The sequence below is a fragment of the Primulina tabacum genome, chromosome 1 (genome assembly GCF_025594145.1).
Source record: "Primulina tabacum isolate GXHZ01 chromosome 1, ASM2559414v2, whole genome shotgun sequence".
NCBI lineage: Eukaryota > Viridiplantae > Streptophyta > Magnoliopsida > Lamiales > Gesneriaceae > Primulina > Primulina tabacum.
In genome coordinates, this window is record NC_134550.1 from 7,408,076 (window position 1) to 7,421,717 (window position 13,642).

The 13,642-nt window shown below is 35.6% G+C and overlaps 2 protein-coding genes across 2 annotated transcripts; both read right to left on the reverse strand.

Moving 5' to 3' along the window:
* Positions 1 to 1,142: 1,142 nt before the first annotated feature.
* LOC142538640 (LRR receptor-like serine/threonine-protein kinase EFR) lies at positions 1,143 to 4,549 on the reverse strand. Its single transcript, XM_075643954.1, has 2 exons — positions 1,779 to 4,549; positions 1,143 to 1,652 (listed from the first exon to the last, which is right to left on the reverse strand). The coding sequence occupies exons 1-2, from the start codon at positions 4,453 to 4,455 to the stop codon at positions 1,273 to 1,275; spliced, it is 3,057 nt and encodes a 1,018-aa protein (XP_075500069.1). The 5' UTR covers positions 4,456 to 4,549; the 3' UTR covers positions 1,143 to 1,272.
* A 2,942-nt stretch (positions 4,550 to 7,491) lies between these two features.
* On the reverse strand, positions 7,492 to 13,315 carry LOC142538647 (anthranilate synthase alpha subunit 1, chloroplastic-like). The gene is made up of 11 exons (XM_075643959.1): positions 13,038 to 13,315; positions 12,354 to 12,538; positions 12,040 to 12,229; positions 11,025 to 11,176; positions 10,469 to 10,584; positions 10,143 to 10,389; positions 9,988 to 10,044; positions 9,691 to 9,843; positions 8,565 to 8,645; positions 8,183 to 8,269; positions 7,492 to 7,970 (listed from the first exon to the last, which is right to left on the reverse strand). The coding sequence occupies exons 1-11, from the start codon at positions 13,189 to 13,191 to the stop codon at positions 7,569 to 7,571; spliced, it is 1,824 nt and encodes a 607-aa protein (XP_075500074.1). The 5' UTR covers positions 13,192 to 13,315; the 3' UTR covers positions 7,492 to 7,568.
* Positions 13,316 to 13,642: the final 327 nt, after the last annotated feature.

A 13,642-nucleotide genomic window follows, 5' to 3' on the forward strand; every position in this document is an offset into this window, starting at 1 on the left:
AAAAATATCGAACGATCCAACACAAAATAATATAATCAACACTTTTCAAACATCAAAAGTCGTCACACTCAGTCGAGGGATTACATTTCAAAACTTGTAAGGCAAAATCTTATGTGAGACGGTCTCACGAGTCGTATTCTGTAAGACGGGGATATCTTATTTGGGTCATCCATGAAAAAATATTACTTTTTATTGTGAATATCGGTAGGATTGACTCGTCTCATAAGAGACCTACTCAACTTGTAAAATCACTTTCGTTGCAACTTCAAAACTCAAACATTTACTAGAAAAAAAAACAAAATAATGAGATTTTATAGTGTGAAAATCAAAACTCATATTTTTCAGAGGTGTTTAGTTTGATATCGCTCATATTTTCTAATTTTTTTCATAAAACTCTCCACAAGCTCATCTTTCACACCATTATTCACTAAATGTCGAAGGATCATGACCAGTTAATATGTCTTTTCAAATTTGTAGCATTAGACTGCTCGTAGTTACAATAAAAGTACGAAGATAAAAATTAAGCGAAAGTAAACAATTCAATTATGCAACACAATATTTCATTTATAATCTAACTTCTTATTGAATTTTCTTCCTCCTGCAACTTTAATTCTCTATTTTTTCCATCAAACCCAAAAAACAATCATTTTATTCTTTTAATCACCAGGTCATACGAATTCTTTTCTTCTTCTATTCTTTCATAATTTTTTCGATCCCCTTTCTTTCCCTTCAATTTTTTTTCATGAACTCCTCAAATCTTTTTATTATGTAACTCATTGAAGTTTTTGAAATTTAAAGCGCAACAATAATTTATTTCTCTCAAAATTTAGATAGGGATAACAAGTGTGTGCTAAAATATGACAAAATAAAATGAGAAAACTATATTTCAATCATGTAATTTTGTCATTTTTCATTTTTGTTGTTATCGAATTTCATTTTAGTCTTATATTTTTTGATTGTTAACAATGATGCACTGCATAGGGGTCACATCAGCTCCAAGTCGGAAAAAAAAAGAACCAAAATTGCTTAAAAAAAATTAAGATAACCGACTAAATCTGAAATATGACAACATAAAAGACTAAAATCGCAAGAAACAAATATACATGACCAAAAAAACTTTTTCAAATAAATCCCTTAATATCTATAAGATTCGGGCTTCTCAATGGAATAACAAGAACAATAAATAAATGAAAAAAAATTGATACTTTGACAAAACAATAGGCAATTATCACATTGAAGTAAAATTTACATAAAAATATTCACAAACAAATGTTATAAAAATTTATCCCTTATCATCTGCAACTTCACATTGGCATCTTTTATGTTCATTCTATCTTTTGGCATTTCTTGAGAGCAAGAAACTCCAATCCTAACGATCAGCACAAAGAGTTTTTCGACTTGTTCGTGCTTCTCGACTTCGATGCTGATGTGATTTGTTGCTTCTTCTTCTTCTGCTCGCGTTGAAAACGTTAATCTTGGATCGATAATGTCCATCACGTTGTCGTGTAAAGAATTTTTCGCAAAACTGTGAAGGGTTAGTCCATCTGTAAACATTTCGTCTGTCGGTTTTTTACCCGTAAACATCTCCAGGAGTAGGATCCCAAAGCTGTAAATGTCTCCTGATACGGATACTGGCCCTCCTTTTCCATACTCTGCATATTTGTGATTAAAAAAAATAAGCCACGTACTCGAGGGGATGAATAATTGATCCTGTCTAAAGTAAGACGGAGTTCAGCAAGTTTTATTCGAATCAGAAAAAAGTGGAGGAGAAATATTACCTGGAGCAACATAACCAAATGATCCTCTGATCCCAGTTGAATTTATTTGAGCTCGCGTACCGGCATCTACACGTTCTCTGACGAATTTGGCTAGGCCGAAGTCGCCTAAATGAGCACACAAGTCGATGTCAAGAAGAACATTGCCCGGTTTGAGATCACAATGGGCCACCGGAATATGACAGTAGTAATGAAGATATTCCAATGCTGAAGCCACATCAATAGCAATGTTTAGCCTCTGACAAATGTCGAGGTTCTCGCGTTGATTCTTCTGGTTCGGATGCAACCATTTCTCCAAACTTCCATTCGGCATGAATTCAAGAACAATGGCCTTGAAATCTTGGCCCTCAGAATCCAAAGCTGAACAAGAACCCAAAATTTTGACTAGATTTCTGTGCTTGATATTCCTCAATGCTTCACATTCAGCCATGTAGGTCTTGGAAGTTCCCATCTGGTGAATATTGAGCACTTTCGCAGCAATAAGTTTCCCGTTTTGTGAAAGAGTACCTTTATAGACGGAAGCGAAACCTCCCTCACCTATCAAATTTTCCGTGGAAAATCCATTTGTTGCATTTGCAAGTTCATTGTAGGAGAAGTTTGAACTCCAATCTTCTGATGGGGAAGTGATCAAGCCTTTCCTTCTTGCTCCCTTGAGCATCATAGAAACTGCAAAATACAACAGCAAAAACAAACCCAAAACTCCAAACGATGTTCCGATCGCTGCTTTGAGTGTACTAGACTGACCCCGTCTTGGAGAATCACCTCCTGGCGGACAAGAAGGTAATTCGAGTTGAAGAACACCTCCACAAAGCCCAGTGTTCCCATATAGAGAAACAGCACTTGTATTGGCAAATACCCCTCGTTTCGGCACTTCACCTGCGAAGTCGTTGAACGACAGATTTAAATACCGAAGGAACACGAAGTCCTGCAAGAACTCGGGAATTATCCCAGTCATATTGTTTCCTGAGAGATCAAGATCTTGAAGGTTTCTCAAGGCGCTTAATCTCGAAGGGATTGAGCCTTGCAGCGAATTACCGTCCAAGAATACACTCTCCAAGCTCGAACAAAGGCCTAAACTCTCAGGAATGCTTCCGGAAAACTCATTATCAGATAAAACAAACATTTTGAGGTTTATAAAGTTCCCAACTTCAATTGGTACGCTTCCACTTAAAGAATTTCGAGCGAGGTTGAACGTAATGGTTAAGGACGAAAGACCGAAAACCTGTGATGGCACAATGCCACTGAGGTTGTTATCAGACAGGTTCAGTAACTTCAACTGCTTACAGTCTCCAAGATTCGCTGGGATATCTCCCGCCAATACGTTCCTATCCAACCGGAGTTCAAATAATACGGTTAAGTTACCAATAGCCGGCGGAATCTTTCCTGAAAATCTGTTCACGTTCATATATAACTGCCTTAGATTGAAAAGTTTATCTATATCAGGAAAAATGGGACCATCAAATTGGTTCCAGCTCACATTTAAAGTGTTCAGGTTGATAAGATTCGTTATCCCCGAAGGAATGCCTCCAGATAAGCTGTTCTCGTTTAGAAGCAATCTCTTCATAGTCGTTGAAAGATTACCTATGGAATCAGGCAGTGGTCCGAAAAACCGGTTACGGGCGATGCTCAAAGTTTCGAGGTTGCTGCAATTGATCAACGAATCAAGAAACTTTAAACCTTCGGCATCTTCGCTTCCGAGCAGATTCCAGCCAACATTTAGCCTCTGCAGATTTGGAAGCCTTCCCAAATCGACAGGAACTTTTCCAGTAAACTTGTTGACTGGGATATCAATTATTTCAAGACTGGAGATATTTGAGAGTGAAAATGGAAACCCTCCTGAAAAACCATTTACTCCGAAATGTAACTCCTTCAGATTCGGAAAATAGCTTCCTATACTCGAAGGCAGATTCCCTGTCAACTGATTCAATGCCACAGAAAAAATCGTTATTCTTGACAGATTGAAAATCGACCCTGGAATCGAACCGGACAAGTTGTTACTCGAAACCTGCAAAAATTCCAGGTTCACAAGACGTCCAAGATCATCCGGGATAACCCCTCCGAGATAATTCTGCGCGATGGAAAGATTTAGGAGCGAAGATATGTTGCCTAGAACAGGCGGGATCCCGCCTATTAACCCGTTTGCGGATACATGAAGAGCAACAAGATTCGGTAATGTACTAATATCAGCAGGAATTTTTCCAGTGAGATTATTATAGTTGAAATTTAAGACTCTAAGCTCAATACATCGGCTCAAATTCCCCGGAATTTCACCTTCAAACTTATTCTGCATCAAGAAAATGTACTGAAGTCGAAACAGACGACCAATGTCTCCTGGAATCTGGCCCTGGAAAAAGTTATTTCTAAGATCAATGACTCTAAGAAAGGTCATATTAACAATGTCAGAGGAGAGCGAGCCTCCAAGTTTTCGAGATGGCAGCGACAGCATAACGACTCGGGATCGTTGTAAACTACACGTTACGCCCGTCCAATTGCAGAAACTTGACGAATCATTCCACGAACTTAGTACTTGAAGCGGATCGTCTGTGATGCTATTCTTGAAAGAAAGTAACGCGAGCCGGTCAGTTTCGGCATCAAAGGAATGTGCTTGGTAACATAAGAAGAGCAAAAATAAGAAGATGATGGAGTAGAAGTATAGCAAGTTACAAAATCTAGATGCCATGTTTTTTTTTGGCGGCGTTTTTGTTCTTAAAAAAGCAAACTTTGGGTTCTTTTCCTCTTACATCTCTTGCTATTTGCTGTTTTGAGTTTCTTGGAAGTTGTTTCAAGTCAAAAGCATAGGCAAACGCAGCACCTAAAACCTGACCATTCTTCTGCACTTTTTATCGTAAAGTTGTAAAGTGAACATGACATTTTCTCCCCCACCAAGAGGGTATTAATTACTTGGAGTTGTGTCCCCATTCCAATCATGGGTATCCGCCACCATGGAATTTGACGTTGAGGCTGAATCTAAAACTGTGGGCTTGTTCCGGTGCACTCGTTAAATTATAAAAAATTGTTCAGGGGTATTTTGGCAATTTGTGAAATTTCCATTAAATAAAAAAGAGGTCATGGATGGGCAGATGGCAATGAGACAAGTTTTGCCAAATCGGAGACACGTCCTGCCAAGATAAATTAGGACCCGAACCCGCTTCGCCTCGTTTCAAAACCCGACGGGTTGGACCCGTTATACATTTAATTAAAATAAACTTAAATAAATTATTATTATTAATATAAATATCTCGAAACTCAGTGGACCGAGTTGTAATCTACCCGTTGTCTTATCGATGTAGGTCCATCTATCTTTACATATAGTATGGATAAAGGGTGGAACAGAACGCCAAAACTCGTGGCGGAGAAATTTTAGCAAGTTGCAAGTCGTCGTATAGTCAATTTCAATATGAAAAAGCTTCTTTTTTAATTATTATTTCGTGTGGTAGTTAATTGTTCAGATTATAATTTTTCCCCCGTTTCTATGTTTTCATTTTCATTTTTTTTTTGGGGAAGTTTCTTTGTTTATTTATGGGGGAGATTCCATGTAAATCAGTTGCTGTGCATACGCGATGTGTGTATGTATAGTCTTTTTTATCATTATCGATGGATTAAAGTGAAATTTGATAAATTATGGAGGGACTAAATTGATATTTGAATTGTTGAAATAAAAATATTAAAAATAATAGTGTGTGTTGAAATTTTATAAAAACAAAAACAAAATTGTAATATTAGTATCACATGTTAAAGTTCAAAGAAAAAGTTGATATCCTTTTTAGGTGGTTACTATCATGTCATTGATCTTAATAAAATAGAATAGATAATCTGTTCGTTTTAAGATGAGAGTGCATTTAATAAAACGAAGATGGTAATTCAAACTTGGTTGTGTTTTTTTTATGAGTAGATTTTTTGTGAGACGATCTCACAAATCTTTATCTGTGAGACGGATCAATCCTACCGATATTCACAATAAAAAGTAAAACCCTTAGCATAAAAAGTAATATTTTTTCATGGATGACTCAAATAAGAGATCTGTCTCACAAAATACGATCCGTAAGACCGTCTCACACAAGTATTTGTCATTTTATTGTAAAAAATATAAAAATTTATTTTGTCTATATTTTTCAAGGGAAAAAAAATCAAAAAAAAAAATAAAGGGAATGTGTGTGTAGGTTTGGAAAGTAGTTCCACAACATTAACATTATTCTCATTTGAGTGTCCTCAAATATTTCAAAATGTTCCATTATTAATATAATTGCATATATCTAACTTTGTAGTTGCTCAAAATTAATAATTTGAGTCCATCTCTTAAATTATGATTATAAATTATCTAAGCATAGAAAATATAATTTAGCCTCCAGCGTATATTTATTTATTGAGTTGTTGACAGAGGCTTCTAGGTGATCAGGTTTGCTCCTACATTTATATTTATTTATAATTATAATAAAAAATAAACAAACAAACAAACAAAGCCAACCCACTGGCTTCTTCTCGTGTTCCTCCCATGCTTTAACATTTAGCAGAGGCTCGTGTTATTTTATTTTGGGTGAATTACGTGTCTACTTTATCACATTTAGAAAAGAGTAGGTTTTTTGTGAGATGATCTCACGAATCTTTATATGTGAGACCGATCAACCCTATCGATATTCACAATAAAAAGTAATAATTTTTCATGGATGACCCAAATAAGAGATCCGTCTCACAAAATACGACCCGTGCATGAGACCGTCTCATACAAGTTTTTGCTTTTATAAATTAACTCAAATGAATTTGAAAAATAACAGACCTTTTTAACATCAAAACATTACGACAAGATTCTGGTTTTACCCTCTTGCTAACATTAGATATTATAACTTGACAAAAACTTGATTCATCGGCTGGGCAGTTGGCTCCATCTGGAGTTCTAAATGCAATTGCATGTTCCACGGACATCAAAATTTAAATAAAACAAATATCTACAAGCTCTTGCATGACTTTGCATGAAGCTGCTTAATGCATGTTCATTGATGATGAGAAATTTGGTGCGATAAAATTGGTAACTTTATGTCAAAGTTAACAACTTTATTTCTTGTTTCTTCAATAGTTAGATGATGTTGTTGAGATTTCAATTGAAATATTAATTTTTATTCAATTCACTATTTTTTTTTAAAAAAACCATGACATACGTGCACATAAATAAAACAAATTAAAAATATATATAATTAAAATTTAAAACTTACAATAAATAAAAATAAATACAAACAATTAAAATATAATGAATTACGAACTAAATAAATGACTGATCGAATCTTTTACGAAAAAATCTTAAGTTTTTGGAATTAAAGTGGAATAAAAATGTGATTTTTTAAAAAGTTTGATGTCGATTTATAAAAGAAATAATAATATGATTGTTGACGCTTTTTAAATTTTTTTAGAAATTATTCAGAATATTTTTCTCATTTTTTCGATTTAAAAAAAAAATTAACATTATTTTAAAAATTATTAAGGTTGAGATTGATCTAATCGTTGATCTGCAACGACCAGATCACACCAATCATTCTATTTATATATATATATATATATATATATATATATATATATATATATATTAATTTTTTTATAATTAATAACGACAAGAATTTTCTTTTTCTGGCCGTTCGAGGTCGTTCAAATATTTTTTTTTTAAAAAAATATGGGTAAGCTTCACCATGCCAAGGCCACCCATATCCTCGCACGCGGATCCTTGCACTTGTTAGTCAAATTTATTTCAATCATATAGTCTCTATTGTAGCTTCCTCAACATTCTGGTTTCCAACAGTTTCCATATCATCCATTATGCGGCATTAATTCGGCCCTAGAAGTTTGGACTGGCATAGAATCGAAGTGCTTGGCGGGTTGCGTTCTATCTTTATTTAAAAATGCCGACTCTGCTAAATCGATAGCCCGAGACAGGCCGCGAGCTTTGTTTTCACACTCCAACTGCTCATCATCAGGAAGACTATCAGCAACAATACCGGCCCCAGCTTGAAGATGAGCGATCCAATCATGGCGTTTCTTGCCATCCTTGTATGAATACATTGTGTCATAGCGTGGTCTAGTTGGAAACACAATGGTTCTGAGAGCCAATGCCATGTCCATATCGCCCAAAAACGAGATCCCTCCAAAACCGCCACTGAATGGACCACGTCTAGTTGGTTCTAATTGATCAATCAATTCCATAGCCTTTACCTGAATCATAGAGCAACAGAAAGATTCTATCTTAATACATGACTGTCAACAAGTCTTCTATATCAAGAGTTATCGTCCTGTCCAGGGGGAAACGGTGAACCATACACCAAACAAATGATAAAACTATTACTTCGTGACTGGGATGTTGAATTCTAATCCAACTGGACAAGATTTGATTAAGAAATACAGATGTCCGGGATAAAATTGGTAACCTTTGGGGCTCCACTAACTGTTCCAACAGGCAGTGCGGCACGTAATGCATCCCAGCATGTTAAATGATCGAGCAACTCCCCGGTGACCTACAAGTTAATGAAATGTTGTTATTTTTTTTCCGAAACCACACAAATGTAAATTTCATTAACTGTTCACATATCTCTAGATGAAAGAATCAAGAGTAATTAAACAGAACAAATATAAATATGAAAACATGAAACTTTCATAAGAGATGGTAAAAAGCACAGACATCAACAAAATTTTCTTATAAGAGTATGGTCCCGTGACCCTTCAAATTTAATCTTCATCCACATTAATAGTTCAAGACTCATCTTCCATGTGAATCTTTTGTTCAATCCTCAATTGCATCTATATACTTACTGTAGAGCTGATGTGCATCACATGAGAATATCTCTCAACAGTCATGAGATTCTCCACTTTCACAGAACCAGATTTTGACACCTGTATCAGAAATCACTGACATTAGGAGTTGATAGAACCAGATTGCAAGGACCACACCAAGCATCCACAAAAAATAGGTGAGAGAAATTCATATTGGAGTCTGACACAATGAAAATAGGAAATGCCGTACAGAGATCTGGGTTGATGATTTCTGTTAGACCAGATGTTCTACTATAAGCCACAGCACAATCAAAAACTACTCAAAAAAAGAAAGAGAGTTAGGCAAGTTATTTTGAATCACATGCTATACCAAGAAATATAAGAAAACATAGGTTCAGCTGGCATCAAAACGAAATGAAAATGATGGATAAATTATGGATTCTCTTCTTGGACCCAAAGCTATATGTGTCGGTAGTGTGTGAACCAAATGTTTTTGTCGTGCCAGGATAATTCTAGTTACAAGGTACCAAAAATGTCGGGCAGTTGAGAGAACTGTCAAAAAAGTGAGTTCCCTGAAATCAAAGTGTTGGGGCATTGGTCGAGGAGAAGAAAGCTGGGCAACAATGAGCAGTCAGAAGAAGCAAAGCCAACTGGTATATAATACTCTTGTTTAATACAATCACGTGTCTTTGTTCAACTATGAGAATGACTCTTTCAGAATTAATAGCAAAAGCCAATAGATTATATTTTGTGCTATTTCCATTCTCAGTTCTGGTTTGCATTAGCTTGTTCTTCAAAGCATAAGAACGAATATTGACAATGGATATTCTGTTTGTGCAGTCCGAGATCACAATTTAAACCTTTCCTTTTGTGTTCGATAGTTAACATTTGATAATTAAATAGCCTATTGATCCTAATCACCATGGTGAGCAGGCCCATCTCCACCAGCTCTGGGATCTACATCGGCGCCAGTAGTCACGCTAATCCTCAAATAAGATCGGTACCTTTTTTACGCTATAAAATTATGTACCAAGGGTAACTGACTCTTTGTTTAATGGAACAGCATCTCTTACCTAAAAGAGAGGTGGTAGGTTTTGTTATCCCTATTCCAATTTATGCAGCAAGAAAAAATATTGTCCAGAGGATATAATGAGTTTGAAAAAACCTTTCCGACATCATTTCTGCCTAGATCTACCAGCATTCTATGTTCTGCACATTGCTTTTCATCTTTTAGCAGCTTTATTTCTAACATCTCGTCCTCATGGATAGTTTTTCCTCTTCTAGCTGTCCCAGCCAGGGGGCGGTTAATAATCCTTTTCTGTCCATCAAGAAGTCATGGTAAATCTATTTGGTGTGTCCACAAAATACAAAAGGTTCTGCTCATAGCAGGCATGCAAATGAGATATTCGGTGTCGAGAGAATCTCGGATTGATGAAAATTGGACAATGGGAAACTGATTCACCTTCTTTACCCGGGTCAATATTTCTGGACTTGAAGCCACTAAAATGCAACCCCGGGCCTGAATGAAGAAAGAGAGAATAACGTGTTTTTTGACACATATATGAAACAAATTTTAAAGAAACATTCAGTATTTTCCAGTCATGCATAAGGGAAAACCTGCAAGTAACCCATGTATGGGCTTGGATTCACAACTCTCAAAGCTCTGTACACTTCAAATGGGTCTGCAAAAGTTCGTCTTTCAAATCGCTGACTCAAGACAATCTGGAAGATATCCCCAGCAAAAATACGTTCCTTTGCTAGTAAAACAGCTTTCATGTATTCCTCACTCGTCATGTTTCTCATGTTTAAAGATAATCCAATGTCATGATTACCAAAATCAACACGACCTGGAGATAGCTTTGGACTAAAACGAAAAGAATGAATTAGAGAACAAATATTGCTGACCACCTCAAGATGAAGGGACAGTACACAACGGAACTCACGGATCAACATCTTGCATTTTGGAAACTAATAATTCCAAACTTTTGATTCCATCTTCATAAGCCTCTTTAGCAGATGAGTACCGATCTAGATGTACCCAATGAATGACATATGCTTTCTATGAAAGAAAAAATTGCCAGTTAACGCTCAATTATAATCTTAGTCAAAGGATTTTACAAAAGAAAAGGAAAAATCACGGACAAACAGATGCAATGTCAGTGGACAAATCAGGAGAGGGGTGTGTGTGCAAGAGGGAGAGAGATTTTAGCAAGCACAGGAAAGATCAGCAAAATTAACTTCAAACAGGATATAGATTTGAACTTCATAGGGAAAAAACAACACAAATATGGCAAGGGCATTTCAACTAATGAGCATTCTATATTGTTCCAGAATTTGCAGCAAGTAACGTAGAAGCAATACAAGGTAACACTATTATGCATATTTCAAATTAGTATTGAAATGGCATGAGCATTACGTGGTTAAAACAGAAAAGTCAATAGTTTTACTTAATCAAGAAATTCAAATTCATTTTTATCCATTTAGGTATGCCAGTAATACCTTTTCCACATGATCAAAGACAACTACATCATTATACAATCCAAGATGAATGTCAGCCAAGTTTCTATCATCTTGTGGGGCGTTCGAGAATGGCAGTTTTTTCTTTTCCACGTATCGAACAGTATCATATGAGAAAAAACCAACCCAACCACCTGTTGACATGATAAGAAATTTGAGATGACGGATACGATAGAAAACACACACACACACATAAATAGATACAGATGTACACGTATAGACTATAAAAACATGAGATTGAAACATTAGATTTTTAGGTTATCCAATACCGGCAGTCAACTAAACCAGTTAAGTGCAGTGGTAATTGCTCGTATAATGCACGGTCCTTTTCTGTCAACTTAGTTGAAAATAGTAGTCTGAATTTAGAGACTTGTAGTTGAGGGAATCAACCAAACATTCATGGACCAAATTCAACTCTATAGGGAGGAATTGACACGAGGTCTTTGTATCACTCTCACCCATGACAAAAGTTCCAGTGAATGTGCGAAATGCAAATTTCATCACCAGTCATATGCTCGTCAATATCGAATTGATAACCATTTGTGATGACACTTGACTAATAATAATCTGTTTGCAGAAATATCCTGCACTCAAAGGGTCACAACACAGATATCGCTTTTAAGTGATAAGATTGTAGCATCTGCTTGCACAACTTGAAAATTATCATCAAAGATGAAAAACAGTAAGGTTTTTTAGCACATTAGTAACACTCTACAGATTACATATGTCAAACCACTATTGAATAGACTTGAAGACTTGTAGTTGACTTATATGTACCACATGGGTATGCCCGGGTATTTGTACGAATTTTATGCTATTAATAAATATATTTACCTATAAAAAAAGAATAATCCTAACAATAGCGACATCAAAGCACATGTTTTTATCCAATCAAATTTAATAAACACGTGCCCAAAACATTAAAGTCAACTGCTAAAACTTTTTCGTAAAATATGGAAAAAACAATATCATTGTAAAAATAAGATCAAATTTTCACCACAAAATGCATCTGGAAGGTCTTGGATCAATTGCGGTCTCCAATCCTTTGAAATGGTTCTTGGAATCACCATTGGATCCTCCACAACTTTCTCGATTACTTTCCCAGTACCGTGATCCAGAATTGTAACCTTGTTTTCTTTAGTTATAACTTCCATTATTGGTTGTGCCCCAATCACACTATATCGACCCTAAAGAAAAATACACCAATAACTTAACTGGATTAATACAATCGAATCCCTCATTAGTGGACTCATGCGTGCTAGAGAGCAGTAAGAACAAAAAATTTAGCTATGACAGAAAACTGTTTCTTACAACACTTGATGCACGAAAACCAGGCTCTACAGATTCAAAAAGGAAGCTTGGAACCTCTCGTTCATCTTCCTTGACTAAGCATCGGTAAGCAAGCACAGGGGTCAAGTGTTCAGAGAATATACACTCGTACAAAGGAATTAAATTCCCGTTTTCAGAAGCTTCAAGAAATCTCTTCTCATCCACAGCTGAAAGCAACACAAATTTTGTAAGTCACGGGTATCCAACAGAAATAGAAAAGGTAATAACTATCAACCACACAACCGAAACTGCTGCTTTACTTCCACAATAAAACTACTACAAAATTTTTAAAAAAACAAAAAAAATCTTGCAACGAGAGAACGTGGTTTCAACGACGATAGAGATAATCTAAAGGTGATTTAGCTAGTGAAGCAAGATTCAGCATTGATACATAGTAGAATCCACATGCTGCGTTCTTTTTCTTGACACTCATCCTCATATCTTCCCCCAAAAAACCCACAACCCCAAAGACGAAAATCTTTTCATAAACAGGAAGAGCACACATGAAACTCAGCTAAATCAATATCGATTCGATTCAATTCCTTAATAAGTCCACTTGTTTCGTAACAGACTCTAAACACACATTCACAAATCACAGACTGCTGATTAAACGCATCACAAACAAAAAACGTTCCAATGCATTAAAATAAATCGATAAATACCGACCAAAAGGCGAAGACTGTGAAGCGCGGCATCGGAACGTAAGAAGCCGGAACGCAACACCGGGAACGCCGTTTCTGACATGATTTCTGGACGCCGTAGATGGATAAATCTTCCAGCCCGCCGCCGACGGCCAGTGAGAAAACTTTAATGCTTGCATTCTCGAAGCGTTCGCGCTCAAAAGCACAAACTCTGGTTGCGGGAGAGGCAATCTGCTGGATTAAGGAGTTGAGTGCAATATATAGTGTCATACAGGGACTTCTTCATAACATTGTTTTGTGCTTACTTTATGTTTACTTTATCTATACTATTATGTTAAATTTGAGACTGAGTAACTAATTTGATGTCATGATATATTTTAATAATTATATATATAAATAAAATATTAAAACTTTAATGTAAGTTATACATATTTTAGCGGATATAATTATTGTTTCTTGGAAATTAAGTTATAAGTTCAATTTTTATTGAGATCAGTTTTTGTATTCTTTTATTTTTCTATTTATTTTTTAATTTATATGTCAAAATTACGGTGTAATCTCTCATTATTTCTTGTAATTATAATTTGATTTTCATTTAAATTTAAACCAAATGAATTATAAAAAATATTA

Coding starts and splice junctions, on each gene's coding strand:
- LOC142538640 (XM_075643954.1), bottom strand. CDS start 4,455: ATGGCATCTAGATTTTGTAACTTGCTATACTTCTACTCCATCATCTTC. Junction 1,653..1,778: donor ATTTGGTTATGTTGCTCCAG/GTAATATTTCTC, acceptor ACAAATATGCAG/AGTATGGAAAAGGAGGGCCA.
- LOC142538647 (XM_075643959.1), bottom strand. CDS start 13,191: ATGCAAGCATTAAAGTTTTCTCACTGGCCGTCGGCGGCGGGCTGGAAG. Junction 12,539..13,037: donor TTCACAGTCTTCGCCTTTTG/GTCGGTATTTAT, acceptor TGTTGCTTTCAG/CTGTGGATGAGAAGAGATTT. Junction 10,585..11,024: donor TCTTTGATCATGTGGAAAAG/GTATTACTGGCA, acceptor TTTCTTTCATAG/AAAGCATATGTCATTCATTG.